Source organism: Protopterus annectens, chromosome 16.part0 (genome assembly GCF_019279795.1).
Source record: "Protopterus annectens isolate FY-2018-M chromosome 16.part0, PAN1.0, whole genome shotgun sequence".
Classification (NCBI taxonomy): domain Eukaryota; kingdom Metazoa; phylum Chordata; order Ceratodontiformes; family Protopteridae; genus Protopterus; species Protopterus annectens.
The window spans coordinates 417,258,116-417,275,109 of NC_056750.1; the positions used below are offsets into that span (position 1 = coordinate 417,258,116).

The following is a 16,994-nucleotide window of genomic DNA, read 5'->3' on the forward strand; positions in this document are numbered from 1 at the left end:
CTGAAAAGACGCCAAACTCACGAGGCAACTAGGTTTTAAGAGAGGAAGATGAAGGAGTTTTGGAAATGACCCCTACTGGTCAATAAAGCTACAGTTTCAAGTCAGTAACCACTCCCACGGGCAGGGGAGCTGCTCAATGTTTTTCACTGCCACTGATCAACAGAGAGAATTTCCCTTAGCCCAAGCAAAAATGGCCTCAGAAACTTACAAACAGTTCAGGAACAGCAAGCCTGTAACTGAACTTTTTTAAATCTCAGAAAAGTGGGAAAAAAGCAAGATTTTTTTGTTTGTTTTTGTTTTTTCAGAGATAACAGAGGTTCACAAGTAATATCAAATTATAACAGTGCATTAAATGACCCCACACAAGAGTGCTAGGTCAAAGACAGAAAATATGCAAGTTTTGAGAAAAAACGATTTTAAAATTAAGTGCAAACAGGAAATTCAGTAAACAGCTTTTGGTTGTGCTCTAAATACAGCTACTAATGCAGAAATCAAGTTTAACAAGCCAGAAAATGCTCAAACTAGGCAACTATGCAGAAAAACTTAGCAAATAAACAGAGAAAAAATACTTAAAATCTCAAAAGTGGCTCCCTTCTTCTCTCAGCGTTTTCTCCTCTTGGTTGTTGCTTCACCAACAGCCAACAAGCCTGAAAAGACGCCAAACCCATGAGGCAACATGGGAGCAAGAATCATCTTGTCTGCAGCGGGACCCTGCAATAAAAAGGCAGAGGGAACTAAAGATCTTTTGTGGGATCCTATGTGTGGGGATGTCATGGAATCTGTGGGTCACCCTTTTTGCCACATCATTTCCAGGATCTTCCTTAACTTGCAGTCATCTGGAGGGGATGGTAAGGAATCAATGACAGCCCTGTCATCAGTTTCTAGGGTGACAGACTAACAGGGAATCCAGGTATCTCTTCTTGCACCTGTGCTATACCCCTTTTCTCAAAGAAGAAGGTTCTGAAGAGGAAGAAGAAAAAGAAGAGATTTGGTTCATATACATCTTGCTGATCCCAAAGGGGCCCTTTGAGCCTTCTGTTCTGATGCTGAGAAGGGTGACAGAAAAATGTCTCTGGTTAAGGTCAATGTCAACACAGGAATAGGTGCCAAGGACAGCACATGCACTACTCTCTGCAATGTAGCTGAGAAAATCAACATCAAAGTAACAATCATGGCTAAAGGCACTGACCCCGACTATTTGTGACCAAAGCTCATGAAAGGCCAAAACTGACACCAAGCCAAAACCCCAACAGCAATACTTCAAACCCCAAGGTTGATGGGCATATCAAGCCCAAGCCTAAGGGTGAGGGTGTCTAAGCCAAGTATTGTTATGCTGACCCAGTCAAGAAATGGCAACAAGATTCACCCCAAATGGTTGAGCCTAACTCATGGGGTCATAGATGGCATAGTTGATTTAGAAGGAATTGACCACAAAAGCTATAGCACTGAATCCAGAAGTAGAACCAGTGTCACCAAATCTGATGGTATCTACATTTAGGCCTGCAGAATCATAACAGTTTGAATTGCTGCAGTCACCCAAACAGATGCCTGTTAAGAAGAACAGAGAAGAAAATGCAGAAAAAGTTAAAATAACAGCAGACAATAAATGCCTTTGCCTCCACTGGTACCAGAGGTGGATGACATGAGTAAAATTTCCTGCAACACCTTCAGAAAAGCCCTCACAATCATCTCGTAGTCTACATCCAATGTAAAAGAACAGCAATAGTAGAAATTTATGGGCCTGTCTCGAAATGGTCCAGATTACAGACTCTTACATACCTGTATAAAAGAAACAGAGGAAACAGCCATGTCTGATCTGTCTAAATGGATATTCAACTAATATTACAGGCATCCTGGTAACTCCCCCCCAAAAAGGAGTGGTTACAGAAAATTTAAAAAAATTCTTCCACCTTGGATTATTTAGTATCTGATTGAAAAACAACTCTTTAGAAGTATAGCTTTCAGCTGTGTTTTCTGTCTATTAAGAAAAATCCAAAAGTGTAGGCTCTGTCCTGCCTTTACCTACCTATTTCATTCTTACATACACGCATACACACTTCTACCTACTTCTTACATCCACAGACTCCGAGTCCTACCTACCTATTTCTTACACACACACACACACACACACACACACACACACACACACACACACACATCTCGTAAACACTTAAACTCACACACGCACACACCTACCTTTCACTTCTACATTCATGTGTGCAGTCCGAACGTCCTCTTGAATTCAAATTTCCAGTAGGTGCAAAAGAAAAGGACGTAAACCATCAGCCGCACACAGACACAGATGACGAAAACAGGTCGCAAACACCTGTTGCATCTGTGCGACTGGACGGGATGCAAAGGGCGTTCTTAAAGAGGAACGCCCTTTAAAAAAAAAACTTTTTTTATTTAAATTAATTTCTCGGCCAGCTGGTTCCAGGGGGGTGCAAGTGCACCCCCTTGCACCTGCCTGCGGGCACCCTTGGTCACAAGTGATAATTCAATAAAGGTGTTTAAAAAAATTAACAGATCTTATCTGATAGCAACTTTAAAACACAATGGCATTTATTTAAGAATGATGTGTAAATTCACTGATAAAATAATTTGCTTCAGAAATTAGAGAGGATCCAGTGTGTATCTGCATGTGATGAAATGGGCAACAGACTCCCTAGCTTTGCCAAAAATGGCATGCACCTCTCACCTCTGTTTTCACACAGCAGCTAAAACTTTTGCTATTCCCATAGGGCCTTTTTTGAAGAAATCAACATGTGTGCATCTTAGAAACTAGGAGCCAGTGTAGTGACAGCTCTCACTCTACTTAAGGGTACATCTATCATTTATTTATTTATTTATTTTATTTTATTTTACATTTGTTGACCGGGCTAGTCTAATAGATACATGTCCATTTTCAGTAGAGGCCTGGGGAGAAAAGCTCCAAGACACTTACAAAATACAATAAAGAAGGAAATAACAGTAAAGATACATAAAAAATACAATATAAAAAGTAGTAGTAGTTAGTACAAATAAATTGTAGTTAGAACTAAAAATATATTTTTTTTTTCCAAAAAAAATAGCAAATAGTTGAACATTGTTAGAGAAATACTAACAACCATACTCCGACTGTTCATAGCAAGAACAGTAAACAGTAAGGATAATATTAATGAGAGGATGTTATACACATATATTTATGAAATTCATTAGCAGTTTCATGGTAAAAGGAAACTATAAGGGTTAGACTATGATGTACGGTAGTTATTGGTGAGAAGCAAGAAAGTTAGTCAGGATTAGTGCAGGAACATAACCAGTGTGTATTGAGTTATAGTCTGAGTTTCTTTTTAAAAAGTGTAAGAGAAGACAGAGTTGTGAGTTCAGTGGGTAGTAAATTCCATAGCTTTCCAACAGTATTAGAGAACAGGGAGTCACCTGCTGAGTTGTTGGATCTGCAAGTGTTAAACAGTAGTTTGTTTGATGAGCGTAAATTTTTTGGATTATTGCAGGGGGTAAAGAGGCTAGAGAGTATTGGAGGGTTGATACAGGGTCTTCTGGGCTATAGTAAGCTGTAGAAATTGCAGATGGTGTAGAAATTCTAGCCAATCAAGTTGTTTTAAATTAAGGCAGTGATGAGTTCTGAAAGGAGAGTCAGTAGCAAATCTGGCAATGTTATTATAGGATATTGACAGTTTGTTGAGGGTGTTTTTAGAAAGATTTGTATAAATGGGTGAAGCATAGAGTAATGTAGAAATGTGAGTTCTGGCTATAGCAGTCCTGGCTACTGGTGTAAGAAAGGGTTTGATTCTATAGAGGGATCCCAGTTTCTTGTTGACAGTTTTTATTGTACTGTTAATATGACTATCAAAGTTGAGGTTATTGTCTATTGTTATTCCTAGGAGTTTGGTAGTAGGGTCAGGAGAAATAAGAGTACCATTGTTAGATGTAAGTGTGAAATTATGGGGGTGGACTTACGGGTTGGTGAGAAGAGTAGCAGTTTAGTTTTTTTTGGGTTTAGGAGGAGGCAACGGTTTGTGAACCATTCTTCAACAGTATTAAGTGCTTTCTGGATAAGGGTCTGTAGTTCGGTTTGAGAAGTGGCTGAGCAGATAATAGAAGAGTCATCTGCATATTGAATGCAGGTAGTGTGTGGAATTGCTGACTGAAGGCCATTAATAAAAATGGAAAAAAGGAGAGGACCTAATATAGAGCCCTGAGGGACACCAAGGGAGATGAGAAGGAGATTAGAAAGATTGTTGTGCCAGAGTACAGTCTGCTGTCTGTTTTCTAGGTAAGATTTGAACCAATTTATGGCTAAGGGATTAAGTGATAGAGATTTCATTATATGTAAAAGGAGCTGGTGATTAACCATGTCAAAAGCTTTGGATAAATTAATGAATACTGCAGAGGAAAAAATAGTTTTGTTACGGTTATTGTTAATACAATCTGTGAATGATAACAGGGCAGTGGTGGTACTGTGATAAGGTCTGAAGCCATGTTGACAGTTGGCAAGTAAGTTGTTTTGAAGAAGAGCTACAGAAACTGTGTGGGAATATCAGGTTTTATTCATGCCCTCACTGCTTCTTGCCAGATTCCACATGATACAAACCAGGAAAAGGTTGATGTCTTAGTAATCCTCAGTAAAATTAATTATGACATTAGAACCTCATCTATTCAAGCATGCATAATGCCTCAACTATTTAGAAAAGTTAATCAAAAGTTCCTTTCGCACAGACTACATCAAATATTCTAGACAGAAAATGGTAAAAGTATACCATTAACAGCAAACATGCCCAGAGATATCTGCACTCTGTAAATGTCAATACACTTGACTATATAGTGTCCCTGCCCAGTGCACGTGTCAGTCTTCTAAATCTCATTCTAACAAATACTCCCCAGATGTAGCACTCTACCTGTTATCCCTTCTTGGCCATTTCTTTGTGACCTTTGCCCTAAAAACCTGCTTCATAGTCCCTAATAATTCCTCCACATTAATGGACTTCTCCAATTCTAGTTACCTATCATTTACCAATATGATTAATAATTACAAACAGTATAGCTCCCCATCAAATCATGTATATTAGGCTACTGCCTACTACTCTGAATTTTACTCCCTCTCAGATATGCTGACATGTGTATCCTTTCGATGTATGGCATAATAGCTCCTAACCATCTATAAAAGATATCTACTTCAATGTTATAATAGAGATTAAAACCTGGCAAGTAAGTCCCTCAAGCTAAGCATTAAGCACAAGGCCGATTATGGACTTAATGTAACCAGTTCAAAAGACAAACAAAAGGTATTCTTCATATACATTAGAAAATTAGAAGTAATTTTATTACCAAATTTATCTATATGGTACCTCCATCTCTAACTAAGGACACTGCTATTACTGCAGTGTAAATGCTCTTCCAACTTTATCCCACCCTCCCTCTCTTCCACCCCCATTCTCCTCACACCTTCCCTTCCAAAATTACTCTGTACCAAATCCATCTGGCACTTTCCAAACTAAAAATACCACTTCAATGTGACCAAACACTTCTTACACACATTGAGCAGTAATGTGAAGTCCCACCCAGCAAATATTTCCATTTACTCATCAAACAGTTTCACCCCTGGTTATATCCTCAAGGTGTGTAGAACAGCCGTTGTGGTGCCCTTGCATAATGCTGGCCTCTCTACTGACTCCAGGACTTACAGACCTATTATTTCACCAGTACTATGTGAGATGTTATGGAGCCTGATGTAGCTTAACTAATAAATAATGATATAGGTGAACTTATATTTCTGGATACACACCAGACTGTCATTACAAAATGCAGATCATGCCTGCGCAACCTAGTGGAGCGCTTCAAAAATTACTGAGGCCTGTATAAAGGGCATGCAGTCCACTCTGTCTACCTGGACCTTGTCAAGGCTTATGACACACTCCATACATTCTGGGATTACTGACAAATTCTTCCAATTCAAGTTTACCCATAGATAGCTTGGTGTAAATCTAACTGTCCTCAATTTCATGTTCATGGTTGAAGTGTTCATATTCCTAAGCACTTAACATATAATCATAATAAAGCATTTAACAGCATAAAATAGATTACAAAGAAAAGGCACTGGAACAATATAGATTTTTCACAGTGAAGGAGCTCTGAAAAAATGAACTATATAAAAAAACAGTAAACTATAAATATATTTAACAGGTAAAACAGCTCAGCATCAGTCAAGCATCCAATTTATGTACTACTAGTAGTGCTGAGAATACAATAAAAACTAAGTACACCCCAGGGTTTAAATGACGATAACACTCAAACTCAGTGTCACAAAATGATGTGCAACCAAAAGCCAGGATAAATAAAACCATCCAAAACCATCTAAATGTCAGCAACAGATAACGCACCAATTTCAACTGCACCAGAACAACATGTCAAACGTCAAGATCACCAGGAATACAAAAAAATAAAAAAAAGGTAAAGTTGCCATTTTTGCAGCAATCAAGCAACAACTCAGGATTAATAGCACCTCCACCAGATGCCTGGAAAAAGTACAGTTTTGTACCTTCCATAAATGTAGATGTCCGAGAGACATGCAACTGCAGTCATAACATGTGGGTTGTCCTGCCTCAGGCAGCCCTCGGTCGGCCGGATTCCAAAGTCTGGGTCCGACGTCGGCTGATGTCGCATTTCTCTCCGATGTCAGAGCGGCTGGAGTATATAAGCATCAGCTGACGCCATTTTCTTCAGTGTTTCTTGCCCCAGATGCCAGGTGCCCTCCAAGGAAGGCTGTAATCAAATTGGAAGACAAAAACAGGATTCCAAACAAATACATGAGCAATAAAACAAATACACCATAACAGATATCCCCAGCTAAGAGAGAGAGGGGGATAGGAGTGGACCCTAAGCATAGAGGGGTATGGAGGGAGGGAAAACCCGACTGCAGTTGCATGTCTCTCGGACATCTACATTTATGGTAGGTACAAAACTGTACTATGTCCTTCAAGAATGCAACTGCAGTCATAACATGTGGGTAGAATACCATAGCTTAGCTGGGGGAGGAGGTATGCTCTAGGAGAATGATGGTGTGGCAATCAAACCCTGCAGGACTGCCGAAGCAAAGCCTGTTCTGGATCTGGAATATAGCGGGAGATTGTAGTGTTTTGAAAATGTATGCACGGAGCTCCATGTAGCAGCTTCTAGAATGTCCTTTGTAGGCACCCCTCTTAAAAATGCTGTAGAGGTGGCTGTAGCTCTGGTGGAATGTGGTCTGACATAGGCTGGAACAGTCTTTCCATGAAAGGAATAACAGAATCTGATGCAATGTCCAATCCATTTAGAAATAGTCTGTTTTGAAATTGCTTTTCCTTGGACTGCAGGGGCGTAAGCTACAAAAAGCTGTTCAGACTTCCTACTGGCCTTGGTTCTGTCCAGGTAGTATCGAAGTTGTCTATGAATGTCCAAGGTATGTAAAAGCCTTTCCCTCTTATTCTCAGGATTGGGGAAGAAGGCAGGCAGATGAATGGCTTGATTTAGAGAAACCCTAGATACCACCTTTGGCATAAAGGAAGGGTTGGTCCTTAATGAAACCCTGTCTCTGTGGAAAATAATAAAGGGTGGTATTGCCATTAGGGCCTGTAGTTCCGAAACCCTTCTTGTTGAGGTAATTGCCAACAGGAAAGCTGTTTTCCATGAGAGAAATTGCAAGTCAACTGAAGCTGCTGGCTCAAAAGGAGGTAGAGTCAGTTTTTCTAAGACAAAATTGAGGTCCCAGGCTGGCACTGGGGCCTTTCTTGGTGGCTTAATGTTCTTGATTCCCCTGAGGAATTGTCTTAGTAAGGGGTGAGAAAAAACAGGAGGATCAGTGTTGTATCTAGCTGAAATGGCAGATACATGTATTTTTATTGATGAATATGAGAGGCCACTCTGTAACATATCTGCCAAATATTCCAAGATAAGGGGGATGTTCAGTAATGATGCATCATGCCCTTTGCTGGAATTCCAATTGCTGAATCTTTTCCACTTGGCTAAGTAGACCTTTCTGGTGGACGGTCTTCGAGCCTCTGTTAGTATCCGCTGAACTTCCTTAGAGAGAGGTAAGTTGAATTTATTTATGGGATCTCCCAGGCTGTTAGCTGCAGAGTCTGAAGGTTTGGATGCAGTGTTCCGAAATTGTGCTGAGTCAAAAGTAGAGGCCACTGAGGGAGGGCCCACCTCCTGGTGTGACATATGCTCCGTAGTAGTGGGTACCAGTGTTGTCTTGGCCAATCCGGAGCTATTATGATTCCCTTGGGCTTCTCTGCTTTGATCTTTAGTAATACTGCGGTTATCAGTGGCAGAGGTGGGAATGCATAGATTGCTAGGGAGCTCCAGTTGAATGAAAGAGCATCTATTTTCCAAGCCTTTGGATGGTATGTCCTTGTGCAAAATTTTGGTAGTAGATGATTGAGGTGAGAGGCAAATAGGTCCACTTCTGGCTTGCCCCATGTCGAAGTGAGTTGTCTGAAAGCCTTCGGATGCAACCTCCACTCGTGTGGATCTGTGAAATTCCTGCTTAGGCTGTCTGCCAACACATTGTCTTTTCCTGGAACAAACTGTGATTGTAACTGGATGTTTAGACTCAGTGATTTCTCCCAAAGCTGCATTGTCAGTCTGCAAAGCGGATAAGAGTGAGTGCCCCCCTGCTTGTTTATGTACCACATAACAGTGGTGTTGTCTGTCCGTATCATTAAGTGACCTTGCTGGAGTTGGTTTTGAAAAGCCTCGATAGCATGCATTACTGCCAGCATTTCCTTTTGATTTATATGCAGATGTGTTTCCTTTGGAGACCATTGTCCTTGTATACATCTGCCTTCCATGTGCGCCCCCCATCCGAGGTCTGAGGCGTCTGTAGTCATGGTCTGTGTTATCTGTGGTTTTTTGAATGACAAACCTGTGTTTTCCTTGCTCACCAAAGCCCACCATAGGAATTCCTTTTGTAAGCATGGAATGAGTGGTATGATTGTCTCCAAGTTGTTGCTGTGCTGAGACCAAACGCTTTTTAGGTACCATTGAAGCTTTCTCATGTGTAGTTTTGCTAATGGAACCAGTAGAATGCAGGATGCCATGTAACCCAGGGCCTGTAGGAATCTCCTTGCAGTCATCTGGGTGAGTTTTGCTAAATCTTTGAAGTATTGAGTTAACTTCTCTTGCTTGTCTTCTGTCAGGTAAGCCATTTGAGAGGCTGTGTCTAGTTTGGCTCCTAAGAAGATTATTTGCTGGGATGGCTGCAGTCTTGACTTTTGGAAGTTGACTGTGTATCCCAGAGCTTGAAGTAATCGTATGACATATTCCAGATTTTTTGTCAACATCAGTTTGTCGTCCGCTTGTATGAGGCAGTCGTCCAGGTACGGGTAAATTTGTATACCCTGGAGCCTGCAATGAGCAAATACTGAAGCCAGGCATTTTGTAAACACTCTGGGCGCAGTAGATAAGCCAAATGGCAATGCTGAGAATTGATAATGCTCTGGCCCTGCAAGAAATCTGAGGTATCTTCTGCAACTGTGTCTGACAGGGACATGCAGGTATGCCTCCTTGAGGTCCAGAGTAATCAGCCACGACTCCTTGCCCAGCATGGAAAGGAGTTGCTGCAGAGTCAGCATTTTGAACTTTGGTACTATGAGAAAGATGTTTAATGCGGACAAGTCCAGTATTGGTCTCCATTGAGTTTCTTTTCTTGGAACAAGGAACAGTCTTGAGTAAAATCCCTGTTCTTGTTCTTGTTGTGGAACTCTTTCTATTGCTTTCATTTGAGTTAGCAGAGAAATTTGCTTGATAGCCTCTGCCCTTTGATGCTGTGGTAGATTTGGCATGCCTTGTTTTCTTGGTAGGGTATGAAAATGAAACCTGTACCCTCGGTCTATAATGTCCAAAATCCATTTGTCCTTTGTCAGTCTGTGCCAGTTTTCTGCAAACAGAGATAATTTTCCGCCCAAGGGAGCTTCTTGTTGTTCCCTGGTAGGCGGTAGTAGAGGAAAGTCATTGAGATTGTGGTTGTTGGGCAGGAGAAACCCCTGCGTCACCTTCTTTGGTTTCCTGGCTGCCATTGACGTCCCCTGTAAGGGCCTCTGTATTGGCCTCTTCCTCGGCCACGTCTGTTCTTACCCCCTTTGAAACTTTTCTGGATTAGGAAAGGACCAGTTTTTTGAAGGCCAGTTCCTACTGAATCTGGGGGGTTGAACCTGGAGGAAATCCTTTACAGTCTGAACTGATTTTGCTTTTTCTTCAATGGTCTTTAGCACATCCTTAGCATTTGCCCCAAAAAGCTTGTTCTTTTCCAAAGGTGCATCCAGAAGTTTTGCTTTTACATGATCTGGTAGAGGTTGATCTTTTAACCAAGCATGTCTTCGCATCACTGCCCCTGTCATAGCTGCCCTACATGAAGCTTCCAGTGCATCGTATCCACACTGCAGGAAGTGATTGCTTACTTGCTGAGTGTTATGTACAGCTTCCTGCAAAGTCTTCCTGTCTAAAGGATCAGGAGAAGCTAGTGTTTTCTGTAAATCTTCTAAGAGATAATCCTGATATTGGAACATATGAAAAAGGCAATTTAAAGCTCTCATAGATAAAGTAGTGGAAGTGTAAACCTTTTTACCCCATCTCTCTAAAGACCTTGCCTCCCTGTTGGAGGGCAAAGGATTTTTAGAGGTGGAGGCTGAAACTCCTTTAGGCCCCTGTGAAATAGTTTCCAAATCAACAGTATGGGCCCTGAATAAATGGGAATGAGTTTCTGGGACCCTGTAATACCTGTCTGGCTTGGCTGGTGCAGGAGGGAGAGTATCAGGGGTAGCACTAGAATCAGAATACAAATCATCCAGAACATCAAGTACAGGAGGAATAGCTAAGGGCCTGTGCTGAGGCTTCTTAAGGAAAGTCCTAAGGCGTTTCCTGGAATCAGAATATTCTTGGCCCTGCCACTTGAAATGCTCCCTCATGGTGTGCAGAACTTCCCCAAAGGAAATATCCTCAGGAGGGGAGGCCGAAGGGATGGAATCTTCTGCATCTGTGTCCTCATAGGTCTGGAAGAGCTCTTCCTGGCTATCAGAGTGGACAGAGCCCTCAGAGTCTTCATCTGAAGGAGTAGGGTCAGAGGGTTCAACCCGGGCCTTTATCAGGAGGAGGCTGGGATGCTCTCTCTGGATGGGTCTGTGAACCTCTAATCATGGAAATTAAATCAGCAGCCATGGACATAATTTGTGTCTCTGGAGTCGGCTGAGGTAAGGATCTTGAAGTAATATGCTTTGTTTTGCTGGCTGCCTTAGCCCTAGTGTAGGCCTTAATAGACATGGCCATAGGAGGCCTGGCAGCTCCACGTGCAGGAGTGATCTTGTCTACAGCAATGGTCTCGGGCATCTCCTCGGTTTCAGTATCCGGAGGAAAATCTATAACTGGCGTCGGAGTAATGTCTGGAATCGGAGTCGTCGGTACTGCGGTGTCTTCGGTTCGGAGTGGTGGAGAGACCGTCTCAGAGGGAACTGGAGCACTCGCGCTAGGTTTTGGCGTGGAGTCGGTAGTAGACGTGGGCCGAGGATGTCGGTCCCGGTCTTTTCGCTTTTTGGGAGTTTGTGATGTCAGAAGATCCGACGGCATGGTATAAGCAAATTTATTGCCGAAAAAGGCTTCAGCGAACTCCGCCCGGCGCCTGAGAGTGCGCTTGTTGAAGCGAGCACAGGCTACACAGGCCGAGACGTCGTGGTCTGGGCCCAGGCAAGGGAGGCAGTAAGAGTGGAAATCCTTATGAGGTATTTGTTTACCACAAAAAAGACAATTGTTAACTTTTTCAGTAATTTCTGACATCGGCTGAGGCAAGAAAAGGTCCCCAACGGGGTACTTAGCTTTTTTGATGACTTCGGTATCGTAGAATACAGGAGCTGACCGACCGGCACTTGCGAACTGCTTCTGCTTCGGGCACCGCGCGGCAAGAAAGACTGAATAAAATGGCATCGGCTGATGCTTATATACTCCAGCCGCTCTGACGTCGGAGAGAAATGCGACATCAGCCGACGTCGGACCCAGACTTTGGAATCCGTCCGACCGAGGGCTGCCTGAGGCAGGACAACCCACATGTTATGACTGCAGTTGCATTCTTGAAGGACATCAACTACACCTCACAGCCTCAGCAAATGTAAAAGTCTACCAATGCATTAATGGAGCAAACAGCATCAAGAAAAATTCTGATATCTCACTGTGTAGGCAATCTCATCAGTCCAACGCTGTAGCACCGACTGAGCAACACTTGGAAAATTCAGATGTTTCACAGTCACAGCAAACTCAATAGTTGAATGCTGCAGCAAGAATAAACAAATGTTACAGTAAATACTACCTCAGGTCTCCACTGCAAAAAGACTACTAGGTTAGTGGGACAAACCCAATCAACAAATGAAAAATAAAATAAAGTAGTACTTACTGTTTTGTTTTACTGAAGCGCATCTCAAGCTTCAGGGAGATGAGGTCATGTGTAGTCAGGTAAGTATCAACATTACTGATGGACTTCTCATGAAATGGCTTTCTGCAATACAGCATACACTATTTGCTAAGAGTTTTGCTACAGTTCCCATTCATTCTGATTTGTAGGATCAGTGCAGCTCACCCTAATAATGTGGACTTAATAACAGTCCTCTTCAAGCAAAGAAACTCTCGTGAATCAACCACTTTTTTTTCTTTCTTTTTACATGGACAAGTTTCTTTTTTTCCAAGTTACGCTCTTCATTAAGTAACCAACTATATACAAGTGTACAGACATGCATATAAAATAATTACATAACCAAACCAATGGTTAACAACCAAACAGAACAAATTACCTCAACTTTCAAGCTGGATCCAATTAAAAACTACCAGTTGTTAGGAAGTTGCATTTTACCAAAACACGCATTTACTTATTTAATTTAGTTTAGAGAAAAAAATTAAAACTTTATGGTTATATAACATGACTAGAACCTAAATACCAACAAATGCTTAATAGTATCCTTCGGGAGTCCATCCATCCCTGGTAGCTATCATAGCTATCATACTGACAACACACCCCAAGAGTCGATGCAGTAGACAGTAACTTGAGGAAACACACAGAGTAATTTAACATTTGACCATCACATGTCTACAGTAGTGAGGAAATAATTTTATGTTGGGCAACTAATAAACAAAAGTGTGGCGTCTAGGTCCAAAGAGTCATTGTTCCTCATCAGACCAATCATTGAGTGCAATGCCCCCTCCCCCCATTTGTTATGTTCCTAACCAGGCACATCTAACAAATGGAACATTCACAGAGGTTCCTCACTAAAAGAATACAAAGTTCTATCCCTGTATTCTGTCTCCTACAGGCTGTTGAGGAAAGTTCTATGCCTGGCATACAAGGCATTGTCAGATCCCACCCTGATGGACCTCCTGTAGATTTGTAAAACAAACAGTAACAGAACTATCCATTCCAGAGACCGAGAATTTGCTAGTGATATAAAAACGACCTGCTGGAGAGACAGGTATGTATCCCAGAGACTGTCCCTTCTCTGGAACAGGCTCCCCATCCATGTAAAGCAGAGTTTCTCCCTAATTGAATTCAATCGCAACTTGGACAATTGGATGTGGAATAGGAAATTCATCAGTTGTTGGCACCTATGTCTCTAATGGGCACTGGCGGCCTGTAAGTGGTTCATCTCCCAGGCCCCACTTGCAAAAGTTTCATCTCCAAGCCTCTGCTTACCTTTATCAAGGGAAACAGAACTTGTCAGAGATTTGGGATGCATGGCTAGGCTCATAAAGGCTCTAGTGGTTGTTAGCCTAGTGCACACCTATGAACCTACGACTGTGATTCTGAGGACACTACACTAATTCAATCTACCATGCTCATTTCAGTGAGATAATCTTGCATTCTTGCTCAACCCAGAACAATTTTCCATAGCATATAAAGCTTGGGTAGTAATCCCTTTATCTCTCACCCATGGTGACCCTATCTTTTTTCAAGCATGACTTATCTTTTTACCAACCGAAAACAACAACTTCAGTAAGTCTCTGTCCCACTTTTCTAATTCTAAACCTTGATCATAACCTACCAAAAGTAGCAAAGGTGAGAGAACTATTTTGTTGGGTCACAGTCTATTGCACAAAGAGGATTTCTGCTTTTAGATGACTAAGTTCTTAAAAATTCCACAAAAATTACTTCTACAATCCCCTTGACCAACTGCATGATTTTATAATGAATCCTTTCTATAGTACCTTACTGACTAAGAAAGACATACGGGCTGTAAAATGGGCCACTGTATACATTTTCTATCTGCATAACATACAACCAAGCAAACTTTTGCTAGATTGAAGTGCATGTGACAATTACTAAAAGCAATTGTTAATCACTTACCAAAGAGTATCCCAAAATATCACTCTATATTTGATTACCTTTTGATGGCTACAGGACAGTTGCTGAATGATATTTTGCAAGTCTTGCTCACTACGTACAAGTTCTCCTATTCTGTCTTCAGCACTCAATTTCATTGCCAATAATTCGTCCCTTAAAAATAAACAGATAAAAAAATTAACTAATCCCACTTGTTAAACTGCATCTGCACAGTACATTCTTTTAAGCAGAAATGTTTTGCATTTTAAATTATTTTGATGTAGCATGAAAAGAAGTGAAGAAATTAAATAAAACTGCATGTTGGACAAGGGCAGCCAAATGTGAGGAGCACATGGAAATTAGAAAGTACTAACAAGAAAGGAAAAAAAAAAAACAGCAGTGCTGCTGACAGGCATAAACTGTACGGCTATGAATGTTGTAAAATACGCCCTTATTTACAATGTTTATTTGTTCCTGTGCACCCTTCATTGCAATTATAAATAAAGGATAACTCAAAAGACAAAAGTTAGATCAAAACAAAACCACATTCACTTAAATACAATTAATAATTCAGATAAAATTAATGATATAATTAAAAGCATATGAGGGGTGTTTGCATTGTGCTGAATATAATACATGCTGACAAGATTTATTTTATGTGGCCTGCCATGTGAACCACTCACCCTCAATGAAGGTGTTTAATTTCATAATATCTAACCACAAAATGGCATCAGAGTAAGAATACATTATTTGTACATTAACAATACAGTTTTGGTGTTTCTATCAGCAATAAGCACTATGCATGCAGAGTACTTTATTCAGAAAATAAAAATCTTTGTATGCCCACAGTGGACAGCTTTAGCTAAATGTAGGGTAGAAGGTTCTATCCGAAATCACGTTGCATTTTGTGAAACAGCTTGCGACTAAGCAGAAGGCATATACACCAAACATACCCCAATATGATTCATAAAAGCTTTTTGGCAATGCACAGTCATACATCAGGCAATTTGTATCTTATCTCCAAACCACATCAGCAAACTGATGCTCATTTAAATTTTGAAATGCTTACAGGGACTCAAGATCATGAAGTTGAAAATAATGCTATGAAAATTATCAATCTCACTGATGTTAATATTACTGACGCCGCTGAAAATGTTTTGCTTAGAGGGGCAAAATTTGTACCCACCAGAATTCCATCTTTGGCAGACATGATTACTGATGTTAAGAAATTATGTTGCAAGTTAAATCTTGAAGTGTTTTTTCAAATGAGACAAGATATGTATTTTGCAGATGTAGAAAATATTAGTGAATCTTCTGATGAAGAAGATTTATTAAATTTAAGCATTTATGAAAATGAAATGTTTGAAACGTGTGGGTTTTGGTAAAGGGAATCAAACTGATGATTCAAAAGGTAATATCTCACCTGAGCCATTTTTCACAGGATGTGGATGTTTAGAAATTCCCAAACTGACTTCAGATAGCAGTTTTATGCCCCGCAGGATTAGTCAAGCTATCAATGTATTTGAAAATGGAGTGTGTAAAAAAGTGGAAAATGGTTGTGGTCAAGTTTGTAAAGAAATCTGAATCTTATAATTTAAGGAAGGAAGAATAGTTGGCTTTGCAAGAACTTAGATCAAATTTGAATGGTATAGTATACAAAATGGCTGATAAGGGAGGCAACTGGGTAGTTATGAGCATATCACAATATGATGAAATGGTTTCAAATATATTATCTGAAGAAGGACATTATGTTAAACTACAATATAATCCTTTACATAGATTTTCAACAGAATTAGAGGATATATTGGAAAATGGAGAAAGGTTTGTTTTTTTTTAAACACAAAGATGTTAAAAAATTGATTGTCAATACAACTAGACATCCGTTTATATATGCTATCCCTAAAATTCATAAGAGTATGCTCAAACCCCCGGGGAAACCGATTTCAAGAATAGGATCTTTTCTCGAAAATGTTAAATTTTTTTTGGATTTTCATTTCAAGAAATATTTGACAGCTATACCCTCTCATGTTAAAAATACCCAGCAGATTTGTCAAGAATTACTCGATTTGGAATAGAAAGATTATTTTTGGGTAGCAGTGAATGTTACTGCTTTGTACTGTAATATTAACAAAAGATGGGGCATGGAGGCAATGGCTAAAAAATTGGGGGAAGGGCCGCGCTCTACATTTTTGTTGATCTTACTTGAATTTTGTCGGACTCTTAACTATTTTACATGAATAATGAATTTTTCTTGCAAATGAGGGGAACAGCGATGGGGGCAGATTTTGCCCCATCGTATGCTATCATCTATATGGGGATTTTGAAAATCAGTTTATGACACTACGATATTATTATGTGAGAAATGTAGTATACTATAAGAAATAGATGACTTATTATTCATTTATAAAGGTGATCAGGTTGAATTTGTGGAATTTATGGAAATTTTAAATCACCCACATGGATTGAGGTTTACTTGGGGCATTGGTAGGGAGAGCATTTCATTTTTGGATGTCATGTTTTATGTAAACAATGACAAAAAGATACAGCACAAGCCATATAGAAAAACCCACAGCTGTCAACAATTTTCTGCATGCTACTGGTATGCACCCCCCCCCCCCCACCATTTGATTGAGTCATTACCATATGGGGAATTCAAAAGAAT

At 40.4% G+C, this 16,994-nt stretch overlaps 1 protein-coding gene across 1 annotated transcript in view; it reads right to left on the reverse strand.

Annotated features, from left to right (window-relative positions):
* The window catches only part of GOLGA1 (golgin A1), a 2,378,923-nt gene that overhangs the window by 1,586,365 nt on the left and 775,564 nt on the right, over positions 1-16,994 (reverse strand). The window contains exon 9 of the mRNA XM_044058132.1: positions 14,395-14,506. Coding sequence (XP_043914067.1) covers positions 14,395-14,506 — 112 coding nt within the window. The remainder of the gene's footprint in view (positions 1-14,394; positions 14,507-16,994) is intronic.